Genomic DNA, 23182 nt, shown 5'->3' with positions numbered 1-23182 from the left:
AACGTGCAAAACCCAGTCCTGCCAAACCCAGAACCAAAAAAACACCCAAAACATGCCAAAAGAGAAACAGCCTAAACTAAGCCAATCACCGAACCAAAAAATACCCCACAGCACGCAGAAAATGCTGAAAACATGGCAAAACATGCTAAGCCTCCCAAAACCACACCAAAACAAAAACGTCAAATCCAGTCCTCCAACCATCAAACAAAAAAAACCCCTAAACCCCAATGCTGTGAGTCCCCCAAACACAATATTAATCCCCCCAAATACGCCAAAAAACTGCACCTAACCCAGCGCTCCCAACCACCAATCCAAAAAAACCCCCAAAATGCACCAAAACAAAAACTGTGCCAAACCTAGCACCTCCAGCCACCGAACCAAAAAACTCCCAAAACATGCTGAAACTCAAACATACAAACCCAGCCCTCAATCACAAAACCCCCCAAAAAACCCAAACCCAACAAAACCATGCCAAACCGAAGACATGCCAAACCCAGTCCCCGCAACAACCAAACCACCCCCCCAAAACACGCCAAAATAAATAAAGCAAGCCAAACCCAGTACCCCCATTAACGAACAAACACCCCCCCCAGAAGGCGCCAAAACAGAAATGGGCCCCAAAAAATGCACCAAACCCAGCCTCCTGAACCACCAAACCAAAACAAGCCACTAAAACACGCCAAAAAACCCCAGCTGCCAAAATAATAAAAAAACCAAACACCAACCATTCAAAATCCCCAAACCCAATATTAACCCCCCAAAACATGCCAAACCCAGCCCCCCAACAACTGAAACAAAAAGCCCTGAAACCACGCCAAATCAAAAATACCCCAAACCCAGTCCCCCCATCCACTGAAAAAAATCCAAATCACGCGAAAGCTAAAATCCACCAATCACCAACTAAATAAACCCCCATAAAGCGCTAGAAGAAAAATGTTCCAAAAATACGCCAAACCCAGCTCCTCAAAAAACCTAATGTGCCAAAAGAAAAATGCGCCAAAACAAAACCTAGCCAAACCGAGCCCCCTCAACAAGAACCCCCCTCAAAAGCCCAAACACGCTGAAACAAAAATGTGCCAAATAAATCCCCTAGAACCACTGAACCAAAAAACCCTCCAAAACACTGTCACCCGATGCTAAGAGGACAGGCAGGTTCTTTTAGGGATCCTTGGCAGAATGATGACGGCACTAAATCGTAGTTACAATTAAAGCTTTATTTTCTTAACAGGATATTATGATTATTATAGCACAGAATTTATGATTAGAACGGCACAGGATTTTTACAAGCAGAATCAATAGAGTACAATCTATAAGTAGCATAATACATACTTTATAATACAACTTAACTTATAATTTCTAATCACCTGGACCCTCTGCAGATCAGGTCGGATCTTAATACATGGTTTGCTGTATCAATATAACGATCATAATCTAGACTTGAAAATCATATAAAAGAATACGAGTCAGTCCTCGAAGGAAGCAGATGACAGTGGAGGCATCCCTGGCCACTGGAGGGTCATGGGTCTCACTGTCCAGCAGCAGTTCTGGTCCAAGTTCCCACTTAGGACTTGTAACTGCTTGATTTTATAGACAGTGCTCCGTGTGCTGCTACACTTCCCTGTTCTGTGATGGGGTCATCACCACCACCTGGTTGGCCGGGTGCCTGAGACCTTCAAGGCCAGTAAGGAAGGGAGTAATCAGCCTGGCACCCAGGAACCTTGAGGCCAGTAGGGAGGGGAAGAAGAAATCTGTTTGATTTGTCTACTTGGTTCACAGGACCTTCAGGGCCTGATAATGAGGGGAAAGGGGACTAATACGTGACCCGCTCGGTCACAGAGAATGGCTGCTTGCCTTATAAAATGGCGTTAGTTATGCTAACCGCATTACCAGGGGTCAGGAGCAGGGGTACCGGTCACAAACACATGAAAAAACCCAAAACATGCCACCCCACCCCAAACGACACAAAAAAACCCCTGTGCCAAACCTAGCCCTGCCAACCAGAGAACCACCCACCCCCAAAACAAGCCAAACCAAAACCGTGCCAAACATAGCCCCCTGAACCACTGAACAAAAAACCCCACCCAAAATACACCAAATCAAAACCACGTCAAACCCAGCCCCACGAACCACTGAATGGAAAAAAAAATGCAAAAAATCACCCAAAACATGCCAAATGCAGCCCCCCCAAATACTGAACAAAAAAACCCCCAAAACAAACGTGCCAAAACAAAAACATGCCAAACACAACCCCCAAAAGCCCAGAACCAAAGAAAAACAGATAACCAGTATCCTGGAACCAAAGAGAACGAGATATCCGATAGCCCAGAACCAAAATGAACCAAACCACCCAAATGCTTGGACTTGAAAAAATAATAATGAACCCGAAGCTCGGAACCAAAAAGACCCAGATGATCCAAAAGCCTAGAACCCAAAATCCCAGATAAATCAAAAGCCCAGAAATAGGAGCAAACAACCAACCCAGATGACCCAAAAGCCCAGAACCATAAAAAAACCAGTGAACCCAAAAGCCACAAACCAAGAAAAACATGAAATCCCAAAAGCCCGGATCCAAAAAAAACCCAAATGACCCAAAAGACTGGAAACAAACAAACAAACAACGCAAAACAAACACCCCAAAAGCCTGGAACTGACACCCCCCCAACCAAACAACCCAAAAGCCCAGAACCAAAAAAACCCTAGAAAAAGTCCCCAAACCCCCCAGGACCAAAAAACATTCCCAAACCTTCCTGGATCAAAAAAAATTCCCTAAAGCCACTAGGATAAAAAAAAATCCCCAGAACACCCCCCACCACCAAAAAAAATCCCCAGAACAACACCCAGGACTAAAAAAACATCCACCCCAGAACCCAAAAGCCCTAGAAACCCAAACCCCAGAACCCAAAAACTGAAAGCCCAGAACCAAACAAAAAAACCCAGACAACCCAAAAGCCCCGAACCAAGAAAAACCCAAAAACCTGGAATCAAAACCAAGAAACCCAGACGCCCCAAAAGCACGAACAAAAAGAAAAATCCCAGATGACCCAAAAGCCCAGAACCCCAAAATCCCAAAACTCCAGAATCTGAAAATCCCCAAACTAAAGAACCCAAAATCCTCGGAATCCAAAACTCTCAAAATTCAAGATCCAAAAAAACCCCTGCAAAACTCCCAGAACCAAAATAAACCCTGACCCCATGCCGGAGCAGGTGGATATGCCCTAAAGAAAGCTGCAGCCCATGGAGAGCCTATGCTGGAGAAGCTCCTGGCAGGAACTGTGGCCTGTGGAGAGGAGCCCATGCAGGAGAAAGTTTTCTGGCAGGACCTGTGGCCCCACAGGGGACCCATGCTGGAGCAGTCTATTCCTGAAGGACTGTGGCCCATGGAGAGGACCCACACTGGAGCAGCTCTTGAAGAACTGCAGCCTGTGGGAAGGAACCATGTTGGAGAATCAGAGAATCATAGAACAGCCCAGGTTGGAAGGGACCTCAAAAGATCATCTGGTCCAACCTTTTGTGGGAAAGGGAGCCTAGATGATATTATCTAGCACCCTGTCCAATCACGTCTTGAATACCTCCAGTGATGGGGACTCTGCCACGTCCCTGGGGAGGTCGTTCCAGTGAATGATTGTTCTCACTGCAAATAATTTCTTTCTTATATCAAGAAGAAAGAACTTGTATCTGTTGCACCTTGTCTTTTCCATGTGGCTCCTTGTGAAGAGAGTATGGCCTGACAAGCACTGAGTGGTATGATCACGTCTCTGTCTCTGCTAGTAATGCCCCTGTGGATGCAGCCCAGAATCCGATTTGCCTTTGTTGCTGCAGCGGTGCACTGCTGACTCATGTTCAGCTTGTTGTCCACCAGGACCCCCAGGTCCCTTTCAACAAAGCTGCTCCCCAGCCACACAGATCCTCGCCTGTACTGGGGTCTTTGGTTATTCTGACCCAGGTGCAGGATTTTGCACTTGTCTTTGTTAAACTTCATACTGTTCTTGCTAGCTCACTCTTCCAGCCTGTCCAGGTCTCTCTGTAAGATGGCTCTCCCTTCTGACGTGTTCACCTCACCACCCAGTTTGGTGTCATCAGCAAACTTGGTGAGGGTGCTTTCAATCCTATTGTCCAGATCATTTATGAAGATGTTGAACAGTGTGGGGCCCAGTATTGATCCCTGGAGGACCCCACTTGTGGCAGGCTGCCAGCCTGAGCAAAAACCGTTGATCACCACCCCCTGAAGGTGGCCTGTTAGCCAATTTCCTACCCATCTCACAGACCACCCATCCAGTCTGTATCTTGCCAGTTTGTCCAGAAGGCTGTGGGAAACAGTGTCGAACACTGCTGAAGTCCAGGTAAACAACATCCACTGCTCTCCCCATGTCGACAGAAGATGTTATTTTGTTGTTGAAGGTGATCAGGTTAGTCTGGTAAGATTTGCCCTTGGTAAATCCGTGTTGGCTTTTCACAATCACCTGCTTCATTAGGTTTGTGATAGTTTCTAGGAGGACTCGTTCCATTACTTTCCCAGGGACTGAAGCAAGACTAATAGGCCTGTAGTTTCCTGGGTCCTCTTTTGGGCCCTTCTTGTAGATGGGCATGACATTTGCCCTCTTCCAGTCATCAGGGACATCCCCTGATCTCCACAACTTTTCAGAGATTATAGACAGTGGCCTCGCAACAATGTCAGCCACTTCTCCTAACACCCTGGGGTGGATTCCATCCAGGCCCGTAGATTTATGTGGGTTGAGCCCTTGCAAGAGGCCGCAGACCAGCCCTTCCTCCACTACTGGTGGGTTGACACATGCGTTGTCATAGCTACTTGATCTTGTGATCTGGGGTCCAGCTACACCAGTAAAGACAGAGGCAAAGAAGGTACTGAGAACCTCTGCCTTGTCAGCATTATTAGTAACTAGTTTCTTTGCCCTGTTTAGCAATGGGCCTATGTCTTCCTTGTGCTTCTGCTTACTGCTCACGTACCTGAAGAACCCTTTCTTGTTGTTCTTGACAGCTCTGGCCAATTTCAGTTCTAGCTGAGCCATAGCCTTCCTGACTGCATCTCTGCATGCCCTAGCAAGGTTCTTGTAGTCCTTGATGGCTATTTGGCTGCCTTTCCATAGCCGGTATGCTTCTTTTTTTGCTTTTAAGCACAGCCAAAAGCTCATTGTTAAGCCAGGGTGGTCTCTTGTTCTGCCTTCTTCCTTTCCCTTTGTAGGGGATGGACTGTTCTTGTGCTTCCGGGAGGCTGTTCTTGAATAACTCCCAGCACTCACAAGCTCCTTTGCCTTACATGGATGCTTCCCATGGAATCCCTTGCAGCTGGGCTCTGAATGTATTGAAGTTAGCTCTTTGAAAATCCAGGGTCTTTGTCCTACTACTGGTCTTCAGTGTGCTCGGCAGGATCTTAAACTCCACAATGTTGTGATTGCTGTATCCAAGGCTACCATTGGTAGTTATGTTGTCAAGTAAGTCTTCTTGGTTTGCGAGCAGTAAATCCAGCAATGCGCTGTTCCTAGTCAGCATGTCCAGCATCTGTAGCAGGAAGCAGTCCTCAATGCATTCCAGGAACCTGATGGACAACTTGTGCACCACTGTGTTGTTTTCCCAACAAATGTCTGGGTAATTGAAGTCAACCATGAGGACCAGGTTCTGTTGGCCTGGTGGTGAGCGGTTGTATCTTTTTTTTATTATTATTTTTTTATTTTTCTTTTTTTCCCTCCCTTGGGTTTTCTTCCTCTCTCTCTCTCTTGTTGTTTTCCTTCTCATTACAATTCATTATTATTATTACTATTATTTTGTTCCAATTATTAAACTGTTCTTATCTCAACGCATGAGTTTTCTTACTTTTGCTCTTCTGATTCTCTCCCCCATCCCACCGGGGGGGAGTGAGCGAGCAGCTGCGTGGTGCTTAGCTGCCGGCTGGGGCTAAACCACGACAGATGGGTTGACCTTGGCTGGATGCCAGGTGCCCACCAAGCCGTTCTATCACTCCCCCTCCTCAGCAGGACGCGAGGGGAGAAAATGAGATGGAAAAGAACTCGTGGGTGAAGATAAAGGCAGTTTAATAAAGCAAAAGCAAAGGCCGCGCGTGGAAGCTAAGGAAAACAAAAGATTTATTCTCTACTTCCCATTAGCAGGCAATGTCCAGCCACTTCCCGGGAAGTAGGGCTTCAGTACGCGTAGCAGTTGCTCCGGAGGACAAACATCGTAATAACGAATGCCCCCCCCTCCTTTCTCTTAGCTTTTGTTTCTGAGCAGACGTCATATGGTATGGAATATCCCTTTGGTCAATTTGGGTCAGCTGTCCTGGCTATGTCCCCTCCCAAGATCTTGCCCACCCCCAGCCTACTGGCCTTTGGGAGTGAGGGGGGGGGGAATGTTGGAGAGACAGCCTTGATGCTGTGCAAGCACTGCTCAGTAATAGCCAAAACACTGGTGTGTTATCAACACCTTTCTAGCTACCAATCCAAAGCACAGCACTATGAGGGCTGCTATGGGGAAAGTTAACTCCATCCCAGCCAGACCCAATACAATCTCCACCCCTTATTCCATACCATTTGCATCATGCTCAGGCCCCACATAATTTAATACATATATATATATATCTATATATATCTTCTAACCATCCCATTGTATTTAATTCTCATTACTGAAATCCCTTCTTACCAACACTTACAACTTATACTACATACTTAAACCATCTTTATACCCAACATAAAAATTTATACATCCTCATTAACTACTATCCCCTGTCCTTTAACAGATAGATATTATTCTCCCATTCCATGGGCTTCCTTCACTCCTCCACATGTCCATAAGAACAGGCTATGACTTGGGCCCCATCTGTCAAGATGAGTGCTCAGGACAGGAGAAGCAGCATGTTCGTTTGTTGGGCACCAACACCGGCTTGGTTTGGGTCATCGTTGCACTTGCCCGGTTCCTTGCAAAACTCACTCTTCATCGGTTCAGGTAGTTCCTGCTACATTACTTCCTACAACATACAACTCACATCACACATTATTTTCCCCCCAAGGTTAAATCTCCTTGAGGCGCACACTGGGTCTCCCCATCCTTCCGCATTACCCACCAAGTACACCCAGGTCCTTGAGCGAAAACAATCCCACGAATGGGTTTGCCTTTTCCCAAGGGAGGAGCAACCCACACCGCCTTCCCCAGCCACTTCCCTATGTGCACTACAGGGACCTTATCTCCTCCCACATTATATAGAGGTTTTGTTTGGGCAGGACCAGGATAGTTATCAGATCCTCTGGTGTTAACCAGCCAAGTGGCTTCTGCTAAATTTATATCCCAGTGCTTCCATGCCCCATTGCCCAACGCTCCCAACATAGACTTTAACAGTCCATTATATCTCTCAATCTTTCCAGAGGCTTGTGGGTGATAGGGGGTGTGATGCACTCACTCAATGCTGTGTTTCTTAGCCCAGGAGTTTATGAGGTTATTTTGGAAATGAGTCCCATTGTCTGACTCAATTCTTTCTGGGATACCATGTCGCCACAAATTTTGCCTTTCAAGGCCTAAGATGGTGTGTCGGGCAGTGGCATGGTTTACAGGGTATGTTTCTAGTCAACCAGTAGTTGCTTCCACCATGGTGAGTATGTAGCGCTTGCCTTGGTGTGTTCATGGCAGTGGTCCAATATAGTTGATCTGCTTGAGGGTAGGAAGGCTCTACAGAGGGATCTGGACAGGCTGGATCGATGGGCCGGGGCCAATTGTATGAGGTTCAACAAGGCCAAGTGCCGGGTGCAGTACTTGGGTCACAACAACCCCATGCAACGCTACAGGCTTGGGGAAGAGTGGCTGGAAAGCTGCCCAGCGGAAAAGGACCTGGGGGTGTTGGTCGACAGCTGCCTGAATATGAGCTGGCAGTGTGCCCAGGTGGCCAAGAAGGCCAATAGCATCCTGGCTTGTATCAGAAATAGTGTGGCCAGCAGGACTAGGGAAGCGATCGTGCCCCTGTACTCGGCACTGGTGAGGCCGCACCTCGAATACTGTGTTCAGTTTTGGGCCCCTCACTACAAGAGAGACATTGAGGTGCTGGAGCGTGTCCAGAGAAGGGCAACGAAGCTGGTGAAGGGTCTGGAGCAGAAGTCTTATGAGGAGTGGCTGAGGGAGCTGGGACTGTTTAGCCTGGAGAAGCGGAGGCTGAGGGGAGACCTTATTGCTCTCTACAACTACCTGAAAGGAGGTTGTAGAGAGGTGGGGGTCAGTCTCTTCTCCCAGGTAACTAGCGATAGGACGAAAGGAAATGGCCTCAAGTTGCGCCAGGGGAGGTTTAGATTGGATATTAGGAAAAATCTCTTCACCAAAAGGGTGGTCAAACATTGGAACAGGCTGCCCAGGGAAGTGGTTGAGTCACCATCCCTGGAGGTATTTAAAAGACCTGTAGATGTGGTGCTTAGGGACATGGTTTAGTGGTGGACTTGGCAGTGTTAGGTTTACGGTTGGACTTGATGATCTTAAAGGTCTTTTCCAACCTAAACAATTTTATTATTCTATGATAGTCAATTTGCCAGGCTGTGCTATATCGAAAACCCAGCCACCGCCCCCTATTCCAGGGAGACTTTACTCGTGTGGCTCGCTTGATTGCAGCACGTTTCACATTCATGAATGACCTGTGTGATGGCCTCTGTGGTCAGGTCTACCCCTCAGTCACGAGCCCATCTGTATGTTGCATCTCTCCCTAGATGTCCTGATGCTTCGTGGGCCCATTGAGCTACAAATACCTCCCCCTTATGCTCCCAGTCCAGGTCCACTTGAACCACTTCAGTTTTGACAGCCTTGTCTACCTGTTCGTTGTTTTGATGTTCTTCAGTGGGGCAGCTTTTGGGCATGTGAGCATCTACATGACGTACCTTTAGAGTGATGTTTTCTACCCAGGCAGTGATGTCCTGCCACAATGCAGCAGCCCAGATGGGTTTACCCCTGCGCTGCCAATTGGTCTGCTTCCACTGCTGTAGCCACCCGCGTAGGGCATTAGCCACCATCCATGAGTCAGTAAAGAGATAGAGTACTGGCCACTTTTCTCATTCGGCAATCTCTAGGGCCACCTGGATGGCTTTCTCTTCTGCAAACTGACTTGACTCACCTTCTTCTTCAATGGCTTCTGTGACTTGTCATGTGGGACTCCACACAGCAGCTTTCTACTTCCGATGGTTTCCTACAACACGACAGGATCTGTCAGTAAACACAGCATAATGTCTTTCATCTTCTGATAACTCATTGTATGGTGGTGCCTCTTGGGCACAAGCCACCTCCTCAGGCAATGCTCCAAAATCTCTGCCTTCTGGCCAGTCCATGATCTCTTCCAGGATTCCTGGGCAGTTGGGTTTCCCCAGTCGAGCTCATTGTGTGATCAATGCTACCCACTGACTCCATGTAGCGCTGGTTGCGTGATGCATAGAAGGGACGTTTCCTTTGAACATTCAGTGTAGCACAGGCAATCACGGTGCCAAGAGGAGCTGTGCTTCTGTACCAACAACTTCTGAAGCAGCTCGAACCCCCTCATATGCTGGTAGTATCTCTTTTTCAGTCAGGGTGTAGTGGGCTTCTGATCCTCTATACCCCCAGCTCCAAAACCCTAGTGGTTGACCTCAGGTTTCTCCTGATGTTTTCTGCCAGAGGCTCCAGGTGAGGCCATGCTCCCCAGCTGCAGTGTAGAGTACATTCTGCACAGCTGGTCCTGTCCGGACAGGCCTAAGAGCTACCGCACGATCTATCTCCTGTTTGATCTGCTCAAAGGCTTGCTGTTGCTCAAGGCCCCACTCAAAATAGTTCTTCTTTCGGGTTGCTTGATAGAGAGGACTCACAAGCTGACTATAACCTGGAATATGCATTCTCCAGAATACCACAAGGCCTAGGAAAGCTTGTGAGCTCTCTCTAGCCCAGCTAGCTCTGTCAGTAGAGCATGAGACTCTTAATCTCAGGGTCGTGGGTCTGTGCCCCACATTAGGCGCCAAAAAGAGCGCCAGGTGCCCACCAAGCCACTCTATCAATCCCCCTCCTCAAATGGACAGGGGGAGAAAAATATGACAAAAGGCTCGTGGGTCGAGATAAGGACAGGGAGATCACTCGACAATTACCGTCATGGGCAAAACAGACTTGACTCAGGGAAATTAATTTAATTTATTACCAATCAAATCAGAGTAGGGTAATGAGAAATAAAACCAAATCTTAAAACACCTTTCCCCCCACCTTCTTCCTGGGCTCAGCTTCACTCCCAATTTTCTCTGCCTCCTCCCCCCGAGCGGCGCAGGGGGATGGGTAATGAGGGTTGCGGTCAGTTCATCACATGTTGTCTCTGTCGCAACTTCCTCCTCACACTCTTCCCCTGCTCCAGTGTGGTGTCCCTCCCATGGGAGACAATCCTTCACGAACTGCTCCATCATGGGTCCTTTCCACTTGTCCTTTCCACAGGGTGTAGTCCTTCAGGAATAGACTGCTCCAGCGTGGGTCCCCCATGGGGTCACAAGTCCTGCCAGCAAACCTGCTCCAGCATGGGCTCCTGTCTCCACGGGGTCACAGGTCCTGCCAGGAGCCTGCTCCAGCGCGGGCTCTCCACAGGGTCACAGCCTCCTTCGGGCGCATCCACCTGCTCCGGTGTGGGGTCCTCCATGGGCTGCAGATGGATATCTGCTCCACCGTTAACCTCCATGGGCTGCAGGGGGACAGCCTGCCTCACCATGGTCTTTAACGCAGGCTGCAGGGGAATCTCTGCTGTGGCGCCTGGAGCACCTTCTCCTAGTTGTTTCTCTCACATATTCTCACTCCTCTCTTCTGGCTGCTGTTGCGCAGCAGTTTTTTCCCCCTTCTTAAATATGTTATCACAGAGGCACTACCACCGTCGCTGATTGGCTCGGCTTTGGCCAGTGGCGGGTCCGTCTTGGAGCCGGCTGACATTGGCTCTATCAGACATAGGGGAAGCTTCTAGCAGCTTCTCACAGAAGCCACCCCCCCGCTACCAAAACCTTGCCACGCAAACCCAATACAGAGTTTTCCCACCAAGTTTCTGTGATTCCTATTACATCATAACTCTGAGACTGGGCACGGAGCTCCAGTTCCTCCTGTTTGTTGCCCAGACTATTTGCATTGGTATACATGCACTTGAGGTGGCTGGACTTAGGGTTCTTGCCTTTGGAGAGGGTTGGGGAGCATTCCTCACTACTCTGGTAGGTGTGCTCATTCACCCTGTTGCTTATGGATATACAAGTGTCACAGCTTTGGACCCCACCCCCCAAGTTCATTAGTTTAAAGCACAATTCACTAAATCAGCCAATCTGCTAGCGAAGATTCCCCTGCCTCTTCTAGATAGGTGGATCCCATCTCTCCCCAATAGGCTGTATTTGTTGAAGAAAGTCCCATGATCCTAGAAAGCAAAGCCCTGGGGCAATGACACCAGCCACAAAGCCAGGTATTGATTTGCATGATGTGTCAACTTCTGCCCGCACCCCTGTCCCTGACTCACAAGACAGAGGAGAAGATCACTTGGGCACCTGTTCCTTTCACTTGTGCCCCCAGGGCTCTGAAGTCCTGCTTGATTTTGCCCAGGTTATGCTTTACTGTCTCATTGGTGCCCACATGGAAAAGAAGTAGGGGATAGCAGTCTGCGCTTTTAACCAGTTGTGGCAGTCTCTCTGTGACATCCTGGATCTTGGCTCCTGGCAAGCAGCAAACTTCCCTTGACACTGTGTATCAGGCCAGCAGATGGGTGTGCCTCGGTGCCTCTCAGCAGAGAGTCACCTACTACTAGCACTTGCCGCTTCCTTTTGCAGCCTTTAGTATATGCTGCTGGTGTGGTTTCTCCCTGTGAATCTTGCTCATCATTGGTTTTGTCTGCTGCCTGAAGTGACTCCACCAGAGCATACCTTGCACAGATGGAGCTTGCACCCTCCTCCACCCAGGAGGTGGGGGTGCAGTCTTTGCAGCCCTCCACCTGGACAGCAGCTTCCTTCCACTCATCCCAGGCTAGCCTGGCTAGGTAGCTGGTTCCTGTCTGCTGCAGAGCACAGCCCTTGCCTGGTCCCTACCACTATGCTTCCGACAACCTCAAAGCACCGCCTAATAAGCCCTTCTAGTTCCCTGGAGACCTCAAGCTGATGGATAGGCTTGCATAGCCACCAGCTTGCAGGGGTGACCGTCAGGGCTGCAGCCTAAGCCTGAGGGTGAGCAGAGCAGGCGGTAGCCTGATAACTGGCAGAGCGTGCAGCCCTTCCCGCGAGAACTGCCGACGCAGCTCCCAGCAGATGCCGCTTCCTATTTGCACGCCCTGGTCATTGGTGCTCCCTAGGGGCCAGTTATATGCAGCTTCCCGCGGCTTGAACTGGCCGCGGGGACCGCCGGCACCGCCCAACTCTTGCCCGTCCCTCTCGTGAGACTTACTGCCAGCTGGCTGGTCCCTCCCACACACACAGCCCAAGGGCGTCAGGGGCCCAGAAACCCCCTCAGACACCCCCAGGGACCTCAGAAGCCTTGCACTCCTCTCAGCACGCGGCAACTGCTGCTGCTGCTGCCGCTAGCATCGGCTTCCCGTGGTTTGAACTGGCTGTGGGGACAGCTGCTGACAGGAGCAGTTTGTGAAGGACTGTATCCCGTGGGAGGGACCCCACGGAGCAGGGGAACAATGTGAGGAGGAAAGAGCAATCTCCCTGTCCTTATCTCGACCCATGAGCTTTGCATATTTTTCTCCCCCTGTCTTGCTGAGGAGGGGGAGTGAGAGAGTGGCTTGGTGGGCACCTGGCAACCAGCCAAGGTTAACCAACCACAAAACCAAAGCCCCAGAATGAAAAAAAAAAAAAAAATACCCAGATGCCCCAAAAGCCTGGAATGGAAAAGTTGTGGATTAGTTTGTTTGGGGGAGGGGGGATGTTCTTTACTAAACTGCTTACATGGAAAAGTATGGCACTTCAGTTTCTTAATTATTTTAATACAGGACAGGATAAGACGTGGCCGACCAAGAGCAGACACAGTTCGTGACCTAATAAATGAAGGAGAGCATTCTTCTAGCAGAATACGTTGCAATATCTGCAACAGGGTGTTTCCACGAGAGAAATCACTACAGGCACACAAACGAACTCATACCGGTAAGTGAAGAGATTAAGAGGAAGATGTGAGTAGCTGACAAACACTTATGAAGCAGTTGGGAAGGCAAAAAGACCCCTCCTCAACCTGTTAATATCTTATTATAATTGTTAAATTAATCATACTTTTCTCCCAGGGCTTGTTAGTGCAATCAAAGGAAAGTCTTTCTGTAAGTGTTGTTGTCACAGGGTAACTGTAGCAGTATTTTGGGCTATAATAGTAAAGGCATATAATGTAAATATTTTATCTGCTGTTGTCAGACTTTCTTAATAAGAGGAAAAATTTATCCTGAGCTTGGTATTCTGTACTTCATAGTATTTTTCATTCTGACTACCTCTTCTCTGACTTCTGTTTCCTTCTTCTTTTCTGTAGTTTTTACACAGTAATTGAATCATAGAATCATTTAGGTTGGAATGGACCCTTTTAAGATCACCAAGTCCAACCATTAACCTAACACTACCAAATCCACCACTAAACCATCACAGAATCACAGAATCATATAGGTTGGAAAAGACCTTTAAGATCATCGAGTCCAACCATAAACCTAACACTGCCAAAAACCACCACTACACCATGTCTCTAAGTACCTCATCCAAACGTCCTTTAAATACCTCCAGGGATGGCGACTCAACCACTTCCCTGGGCAGTCTGTTCCAATGCTTGATAACCCTCTCGGTGAAGAAAAATTTCCTAATATCCAGTCTAAACCTCCCCTGGCGCAACTTGAGGCCATTTCCTCTTGTCCTATCACTTGTTACCTGGGAGAAGAGACCGACCCCCACCTCTCTACAACCTCCTTTCAGGTAGTTGTAGAGAGAGATGAGGTCTCCCCTCAGCCTCCTTTTCTCCAGGCTAAACAACCCCAGCTCCCTCAGCCGCTCCTCATAAGACTTCTGCTCTAGACCCTTCACCAGCTTCGTTGCCCTTCTCTGCACACGCTCCAGTACCTCAATATCCCTCTTGTAGTGGGGGGCCCAAAACTGAACACAGTATTCGAGGTGCGGCCTCACCAATGCCGAGTACAGGGGCACAATCACTTCCCTAGTCCTGCTGGCCACGCTATTTTTGATACAAGCCAGGATGCCATTGGCCTTCTTGGCTGCCTGGGCACACTGCTGGCTCATATTCAGGCGGCTGTCAACAATCACCCCCAGGTCCTTCTCTGCCAGGCAGCTTTCCAGCCACTCTTCCCCAAGCCTGTAGCGTTGCATGGGGTTGCTGTGGCCCAAGTGCAGGACCTTGCACTTGGCCTTGTTAAACCTCATACAATTGACCTTGGCCCATCGATCCAGCCTGTCCAGGTCCCTCTGCAGAGCCTGCCTACCCTCCAGCAGATCAACACTCCCACACAACTTGGTGTCGTCTGCAAACTTACTGAGAGTACACTCGATCCCTTCGTCCAGATCATTGATAAAGATGTTAAACAGAACTGGCCCCAACACCGAGCCCTGGGGAACACCGCTTGTGACCGGCCACCAACTGGAGTAAACTCCATTCACCACCACTCTTTGGGCCCGGCCGTCCAGCCAGTTCTTTACCCAGCGAAGAGTACACCCGTCCAAGCCATGAGCATCCAGTTTCTCCAGGAGAATGCTGTGGGAAACCGTGTCAAAGGCTTTACTGAAGTCTAGATAGACAACATCCACAGCCTTTCCCTCATCCACTAGGCGGGTCACCTTGTCATAGAAGGAGATCAGGTTGGTCAAGCAGGACCTGCCTTTCCTGAACCCATGCTGGCTGGGCTTGATCCCTTGGTTATTCTCTACATGCCGTGTGATAGCACTCAGGATGATCTGCTCCATCAGCTTCCCCGGCACCGAGGTCAGGCTAACAGGCCTGTAGTTCCCCACCATGTCCCTAAGCACCATGACTACATGTCTTTTAAATACCCCCAGGGATGGCGACTCAACCACTTCCCTGGGCAGCCTGTTCCAATGCTTGACAACCCTTTCGGGGCTGGAGGCCATTTCCTCTTGTCCTATCGCTAGTTACCTGGGAGAAGAGACCGACCCCCACCTCTCTACAACCTCCTTTCAGGTAGTTGTAGAGAGCAATAAGGTCTCCCCTCAGCCTCCGCTTCTCCAGGCTAAACAATCCCAGTTCCCTCAGCCGCTCCTCATAAGACTTGTTCTCCAGACCCTTCACCAGCTTCGTTGCCCTTCTCTGGACATGCTCGAGCACCTCAATGTCTTTCTTGTAGTGAGGGGCCCAAAACTGAACACAGTATTCGAGGTGCGGCCTCACCAGTGCCGAGTACAGGGGGACGATCACTTCCCTAGTCCTGCTGGCCACACTATTTCTGATACAAGCCAGGATGCTATCGGCCTTCTTGGCCACCTGGGCACACTGCCAGCTCATGTTCAGCCAGCTGTCAACCAACACCCCCCAGGTCCTGAAGCGTAACTGTAAGAGGAAAAAGTATCTTAAAAAGTAGCTGATAAATTGGGCAGTGTAATACATTAAAAGTGTCTTAAATGTGGAGAAAATAGTGCAAATGCTTAAAATCATTGTCTCCCTTACCGTTTCCTCATTTAGAACTCATTTTCTGGGGTGGAGGTGGTCACTTTAATTTACTGAACTATATATATAAAGCAGCTCTAGAAGACAACTCATTTAAGTTAAAATGTAGCAACAATTCACTTGATGTCCAACTGAGCTTGAACTGAAAGGGAGATGCTGTTTTTATACCAAGTAAATACAGTTTTTGTTTTCTTCCTGTTCCAACAAGACTGTATTTTGCAATAAAGTATGAACTATTGTAGACACATAAAGCCTTGGCTCCTGTTGTCTCTTTTTCTGACTCAAATAAGACAAGTCTGTGGATACTAATATTAAAGACCAGATTCTTCATGCCTTTTGGTCAAAAGATGTTTTCATTTCACTTGGTTGAATTAGGTGTTGAACTTGTATATTAAACATGGACTGCTTAACTGAGCAGAACTCACCTTGGTGTTACTCTTCTGACTTAGTAAGTCAGTGTTACCTTCTTTTAGTTGTGCTTTCTGAGGAGTGGTGGCATGGCACACCTTTGCAAACTTGCTACCCAATCATACTCTCTTGAGAGACAGAGAGGAAATGCCCACTATCTCCATTCCTCTTGTTGCTGTTTGCATGGGGAAGTTGTTCTTGATGGTTGGCCTAAATTCTCTTGGCTTGAGTCTAGAATGAGTTTCTCTTCCTACCTCCATTTATTCATTACAACTTTTTTCAAATAGTCTAGTAAAACTCTCTAATAAGATACTTCTGCAACTTTATACATCCCTATATCGTCAACCTCAGTTATTTTACCCTAGTTCAGTTTATATTAATGATAAAATGTATCTGGTTGCAACTGGAATTAAATTGTTTGCCTTTACTTTGTACTACCTATACTATAGGATGCTATCTATACAATATACTGTGTATGTTTCATTCTACCTAACTACAAGTATCAGTTCTAGGACTTATCTCAGTGCTTTAGGAAAGTTTTATGTCCAAAAAAAAGTTGTTAAATAAACAAAACACTCTAAGCCCTCAGTCTTTCATGATACTCTCTGAAAGGCAGGATGCAGTGCTCAAAGGGAAAACATTGTCAAATTCTTCTCTTCTCTGGAACTGCCCTTTGTAATACCAAAGATGATGAGATGCTGCTAACACTGCAGAACTACAAAACTGTAGCCTTTCTGGAAACCTGGCCACTACAAAGTTCACATGTCTGCTTACATGCTGAAGCAGAAGTTTTCAAAGGAGAACAGTGTGTAACATTGCTTGCCACTGTCTCACATACCAAAATGAACAGAACTAAGGATGACTCCTTGCTAACGAGTCATCTTATTTGCAGTTGCTGTAGTGCTCTGTCTGCCTCACTCAAATTCCTACTGCAGTCCAAAAAAATCTGGACAGTGACAGGGAGGAACATCCAATCTTCTCATGGAGGGGGGAAAAAGCAAGGCCCATGATTTCTCTGAACTGCTCTCAGCCCATCCGTTTTATGCCTTCTAGAATTATCTTGTACTTCAACATACCAGAAGCTGACTTGAGTATAGATTATTTAAATAATGTGCAAGATTAGGAATATGATAAGGCAAAAATATATTTTTTTTATTTTTCTGGGAAAAAAATGTATTATCCAGTAGCATTTAATACGTACTTTAAACATCTGTTTGGGGTAAAAGTGTATCTCTGCTGTCCAGTGCACTAAGGCTTTCTGAGTAGATGCAAGTGTGAGTGCATAAAAGGAGAGCTTGCTTGTGTAAGTCTTAAGCCAAGGACCACTACTGGATAGTATGACTCTTCTCATACTGTCAATAGTCATATGAGAATATGACTATTCTCATAAATCTGTGTGTGGTTGTGGTTTTGGGTTTGGTTTGGGGGGGCTGTTGCTTTTTTGTGGGTTTTTTTTGTTTGTTTGGTTTGGTTTTGTTTTGTTTTGTTTTGTTTTGTTTTTAAAGGTGAAAGACCTTATTTGTGTGACTACCCAGACTGCGGGAAAGCCTTTGTTCAGAGTGGGCAACTCAAAACTCACCAGCGTCTTCACACAGGGGAAAAGCCTTTCGTCTGCTCAGAGAACGGTGAGCCCTCAGAGAATAACTTGTGGCTTTAAGAATTAGTGTCAGTCTAGTACTGGGAATGTATGGATGCTCATGTGGCAGCGATCTATAAAAGCTTTGGATCTTAATTTTGGAGGAGCTTCTAGGGAAGGGAGAAGCCACACAGAATCTGTGCGTAATCACGCAAACTTAGATATAAGGATTGCATGCTTGATTATATAAGCCAGGTTATCAGTAATTGTATCAGTTGATACCAATGCATAAAATGATTGGGCATGTTATGGGCCTTGCGACTAGTGTGCTGTTTTCAACTGAATCCAGGTTTTTGTGGAGTAAGGAAGGTTGGATTCAGGAGCATCTTCATCCCACGGATGTTATGCTAACATGTCAGTTGACTGCTTTCCTTAATGTGTTCTCCATTGGTATTTTGTGTTTTTAAGGCTGTTTAAGCAGATTCACACATGCAAACCGTCATTGCCCCAAACACCCATATGCCCGGCTGAAGAGGGAAGAACTCACGGTCAGACTGGGTAAAAAACAGACGGCTGACAATAAAGCTGCAGCTGAGTGGCTAGCGAAGTAAGTTTCCTTATGGTGTGATCTCTCTCTAAACTTATAACCCAGAGTGGCCTGAGAAAGTGTTTTATTCTTGGGGGCAAAAAAAAAGAAAAACAATAAAACCCAGCTGTTCCTTTAGTATGATTCAGCCCAGCCTTGCCTTTTGTTTAAGTGCTGACTCCTGGTTAAGACAAAGTTCCTCATGAGGCTTTCTCATCTGTTTTTCCTTCTCTACTTAAATGCTTGAAAAACACCTGTTAATGCCATGTTAGTTAGTGCTACAGTCGTACTGCTGAATTTGCATCTATGTGAGGAACAACAGTCATGTATGCACAGGGAGAGCTGACTGGTGGGAATACCATGTATCAGAAAGATCTGTGTGAAAGATCAGATATCCCTTGGGCACTTCTACACTTAAAATGCTGAATAAAGGAGGCTTCTGACAGCTTAAATAGTGCCATAAAAGGGTTGAAAGAGAAAAAACAAATGCAGTGATTAGTCATGTGCAAGACAATACTTGGAAGGTCTTTGCTAGCTTTGAATGGTAGTTCTTACATAAACTGTACATAATTTCAAAGCATTCTCCACCTCTGATGTTGTAGATACTGGGAGACTAGAGAACAGCATGCTCCCACTTTGAAAAGTAAAACAATCCAGAAAATGGATCAGGAACAGCAGGACCCGATGGGATATCTTCAATCTGATGAAGAGGATGATGAAGAGAAAAATAGCGCTCATTCAGCTGCTTGCCGCCGCCTCCAGGAACAGCGTGAACGCATGCATGGTGCATTGGCTCTTATTGAGCTTGCAAACCTAGCTGTGGCACCACTGTGACAGTAGCATAGGAATGGAGTCTGCCTTTACAAAATGGTGGTACTTGGTGGTCCTTAACCAGTTAGATCCTGGGCATAATCTAAGCACCTTATTTACTTATCATAGGCTGCTGTTCTGTAGAATTTATGAAGAATGTTGCCGCCCCATAACCTGGGGTGAGAGAGTTGCACTTTTTGTAAGGTAAAAGACAAATGTAAAGTTTAAGTATCTTGTAAATATGGAACTGCATAATGCAGGATGGATAAACTTCACATTGTGGGAAGCTAGATTTTTGCAAGGTTAACTCATTTATTTGAAACAGTTTTCACAGGAAGCACTTTCTGAGCACAATGTTTGTGGTTAGCAGAATAGTACATGTGGCCAAAGAAGGCTGAGAAAAGGGAAAGTATTTATCTCACTGTTTAAGCAAAACTATATTAAGTGGTAGGTCTGAAGATACTGTAAGCAGCAATGGAACCAAGTTTTCTAATGTCAGTATATTTTTACCTATTATCGCTAAGGCAGAAGGCAAAGCTTAGATATCTCAACTCGTAGAGGGGAAGAAACTGCTTCATGCAGGAAATTGTAAGATAGTTCAGGATCTTCACTGTAACTGTTCAAGATATGAGACTTGACTTTGCTATTTTATGTTTTTTTATTTGATCTCAGCAGAATCTCTTGGTTTGAGTAGCACTTGTTATTCCTAATGTATGATGTTAGGAACTTTTGCACATTGTTGGGTTTATCTGAAAATGATTAGTCTTGCAAAGTCTAGACAAAGGTAAACAATTGGTAATATTTTTTAATATATTTTTGGACCCTTTAATGATTTGGCACTTGCTTTTGTTAATAAAGGGGGTATTGACAGGGTGGTATTGATTTGTACTAAACTATTTTAGATCTCCTATTAGCAAACACTAAGTTTTAAAGTATTGCTCTCATATGATTATTAGCAAATAGAAGCCTCCATACTTGCTGTGTATAAAGCCGCCTTATTGCTTTACTTCAGGATAACATGCCAATTTTATGTTCACTAACTGTAGCACAGCTCTCAATTAAACATGGCAAAAAAGTATTCACTATATAACCAGAAAATAGGCTTCCAAAGGCAGTTTTGAGTATGTTAACTGTGTGATTTCATATATTTCCCAAATAAATGAAGGTACAGAACACTGCCTAGTGCTCTAAGATGCAGATAAAAAGCATTTAGCACTACATCTTGTCACCTCATGAGTATTGTGTACTTTCAAATACCATAGTCTCATGGTGATTTCTTTCTGTATTTTGCTTGGAAGGCAACCAGAGATTCCTAACGTGCTACGGAAATTTTGTTTCCAAATTGGATAAACTCTTTAGTTGAGCTACTGCTTTAGGGGATGTTAATAAGTCACGCTTGCTCTTAACTCCTCCCTCTCATTGAAGGTCAGGAAATTCAGATAAGAATTCAGACTTTCCCTCTTTCTTAAGCGAGAAGGAAAAAAATTGTTCAATTACTTGATATAGACTGACTAGGTGCATACAGCTGTTTCAGAAAAGTAGTCTTAATTCTACAGCAGAAACTGCAATTGTTGGGTTATGTTCTCTGATAATTGATACCTGTTGTGGTAGAAAATTGTATTAACCCAGTTTGTTTAAAATAATGTATTAATGCACTTCGGTTTTGGTCTTTTGGGCTTAAAAAAATGAAACACTTCATAGTCATTTCAGGCTTCTTAGCCTATGTAAAACTACCTGGCAATTCATGGGTGTGGGTTTAGAATTTCTGTTACATGCTTTTGACTGTTCAGTTGGCTGCATACAAATAGTCTGATCCCAAAATGAGCCTTGAGCATGAATCTGTTGTACTTGTGAGTCATAACTCAGAATTGCTTGTAAATGGTATTTCACAGGACACAAGACTAATCACCAGCCAGTTGCAGATCCAAGTCATAACTTAATTCAATAGAACTGATTTTCCCAATCAGCTGTAATGCTTTTGACAACTTGCGCAATACTTCTTTCAGTATAAGTACACTGAATTCTATGTAGCTGTAGAAAAAAATTCAGACAGCTCAAGTACTTTTGTGTAAGTAACAAATTTTGGGTAAAATAACAAGTATAAAACCTGAGGAGGAAGACTGCTTTTTGTTTTATTAAAAAGTGATTGCATACAAGAAATATTGAAGTGTTCTATGCTTCATAAGATTAAGCTGTAGTTTGGCATGACAACAGCAGAAGAGTAAATGTGCTGTCATTTTAATAGGTGCTTTGAATAAAAAGTTGATTTACTTTCAACTTTAGTTTACATGTGTGTGGTGTTGGGGAATTTTTATTGTACCCCTTGAGGCAAATTAAACACACATTTGTGCTTAAATAAAAAAAAATTAATGAACAATGCATTGGACAGTCCTACCACCATAAGCAGTTCTACAAGGAGTCTGCAAAGATCTGTCATAAGCCCATTCCTTATATACACTTGCACCAATACCAGTCCCATGAGTGTAGGCATGGGGTGCCTTGGCCCAGCACTGGGTTCATCCCCCAGAGCCAGTTCCGCTGCCCAAAGGTGGCTCCTGAGCACTTGCATTCCAGGATTGTTGCAAAACAATACTGCAGCATTTCTTAGCAAACTTCACTCCCTTACAGGGAGTACTTCTGTCTCTGGCATTCCTGCTTCCAGCCAGATTAACCCCTTCTGCAGTTAGGCCTTCTTGCCTTCCATGCCAGATCATTCCTTGGTCACAAATTACCACTGCTGAGCAGTTACAATTTGAATTTCCCCTTCAGTGGTGTTTGGTAATTCTTAATCCTTCTCTTCCTCATTGCTATAATCCTATCATTCAGACATATCACAGAACATATAGGTGTTTATGTTTCCTGTTTGTTGAAATTTGACATATTATAAGTTAACCTCAAGCATGTTGAGAGGCCAATTTTTTTTTTTAGTAGTTCTCTAACCAAAACTTTGAGAATTCCTTTGAAACAAAGGCCAGATCTGATGTGATGTGGCAGCCCAAAACAAGTAAGCAAGTAGTGCCTAGAACTTCTTGAAGCAGCTTTAATCTAGAAATGGTGTGGTGGGTTGACCTTGGCTGGCTGCCAGACACCCACTCAGCCACTCTCTCACTCCCCCTACTCAGCAGGACAAGGGGAGAAAATAAGATGGAGAAGCTCACGGGTCGAGATAAAGACAGGGAAATCACTTACCAATTACTATCATCACAGGCAAAACAGACTCGAGTTGGGGAAAATTAATTTAATTTATTGCCAATTATAAATGGAGTAGGAAGGTGAAAAACAAAAACACCTTCTCACTCCCTCCCCCTTTTTCCCAGGTTCAACTTTACTCCTTCATTCCTGACTCTTCTACCTCCCCCCACAGTGGTGCAGGGGGAATGGGGAATGGGGGGTTGTGTTTAGTCCATAACAGTTCCTCTCTGCTGCTCCTTCCTCCTCACACTTTTCCCCTGCTCCAGCGTGGGTCCTCTTCACAGGCTGCAGTCCTTAAGGAAAAAAATCTACTCCAGCGTGGGCTCTCTGCAGGCTGCAGTTCTTTCAGAAAATATCCAACTGCTCCAGCGTGGTGTCCTCCATGGGCTTCAGGGGAATATCTGCTCCAGTGCCTAGAGCACTTCCTCCCCCTCCTCCTTCGACTTTGGCATTCACAGGGTTGTTTCTCACACTTTTTTTCCTCACTACTCACTGCCTGTGCAGCATTTTGTCCTTTCTTAAATATGTTTTCACAGGGGGCATCACCAAATACACTGATTGGTTCAGCTTTGGCCAGCGGTGGGTCCATTGCCAAGCCCGTTGGAACCAGCTGTGTTCAGCACAAGGCAGCCCCTGGTCTCTTCTCACAGGAGACTGTAGTCTAACAGGAGCTGGTGGAAGACCAGGACTTAGGTAAAGCTGATAAGGGGGATTCAGACTGGAACGCGGAACGTCTAAACAAGAATTACTGTCCTTGGGAGTAAAGCACATCCTGGAGAAATATGTAAGCTAATTAAGATGTTTTGGGAACCATCTGAAACAACTAGTAGAAGTGTGATGAGAAGCACCCTCACGCGAACTATCCTCATTATAATACTAAAAGTCACACCCCTCGAGCTGGAGACCCCGGCCCAAGCAGAGACCCCTCACCTTTGAGCGTGCGCAGAATATTAAAGTAGCACTGTAGCTTTAAGTTGAAACAAGAGAAATGTAGACCAATAGAAAACTGC

General features: G+C 46.0%; 1 protein-coding gene across 1 annotated transcript in view; it reads left to right on the top strand.

Annotated features, from left to right (window-relative positions):
- The window catches only part of LOC142403054 (zinc finger protein 367-like), a 28213-nt gene extending 5834 nt beyond the window's left edge, over positions 1-22379 (top strand). Inside the window, exons 2-5 of the mRNA XM_075489192.1 lie at positions 12932-13082; positions 17514-17633; positions 18053-18191; positions 18773-22379. Of these exons, the coding sequence (XP_075345307.1) occupies positions 12932-13082; positions 17514-17633; positions 18053-18191; positions 18773-19004 (642 nt within the window). The 3' untranslated portion in view covers positions 19005-22379. The remainder of the gene's footprint in view (positions 1-12931; positions 13083-17513; positions 17634-18052; positions 18192-18772) is intronic.
- Positions 22380-23182: the final 803 nt, after the last annotated feature.

This window comes from Mycteria americana (assembly GCF_035582795.1).
Source record: "Mycteria americana isolate JAX WOST 10 ecotype Jacksonville Zoo and Gardens chromosome W unlocalized genomic scaffold, USCA_MyAme_1.0 Scaffold_32, whole genome shotgun sequence".
NCBI lineage: Eukaryota > Metazoa > Chordata > Aves > Ciconiiformes > Ciconiidae > Mycteria > Mycteria americana.
The sequence above is the reverse complement of the archived record's forward strand: the minus strand, read 5'-3'. Positions and strand labels throughout refer to the sequence as shown.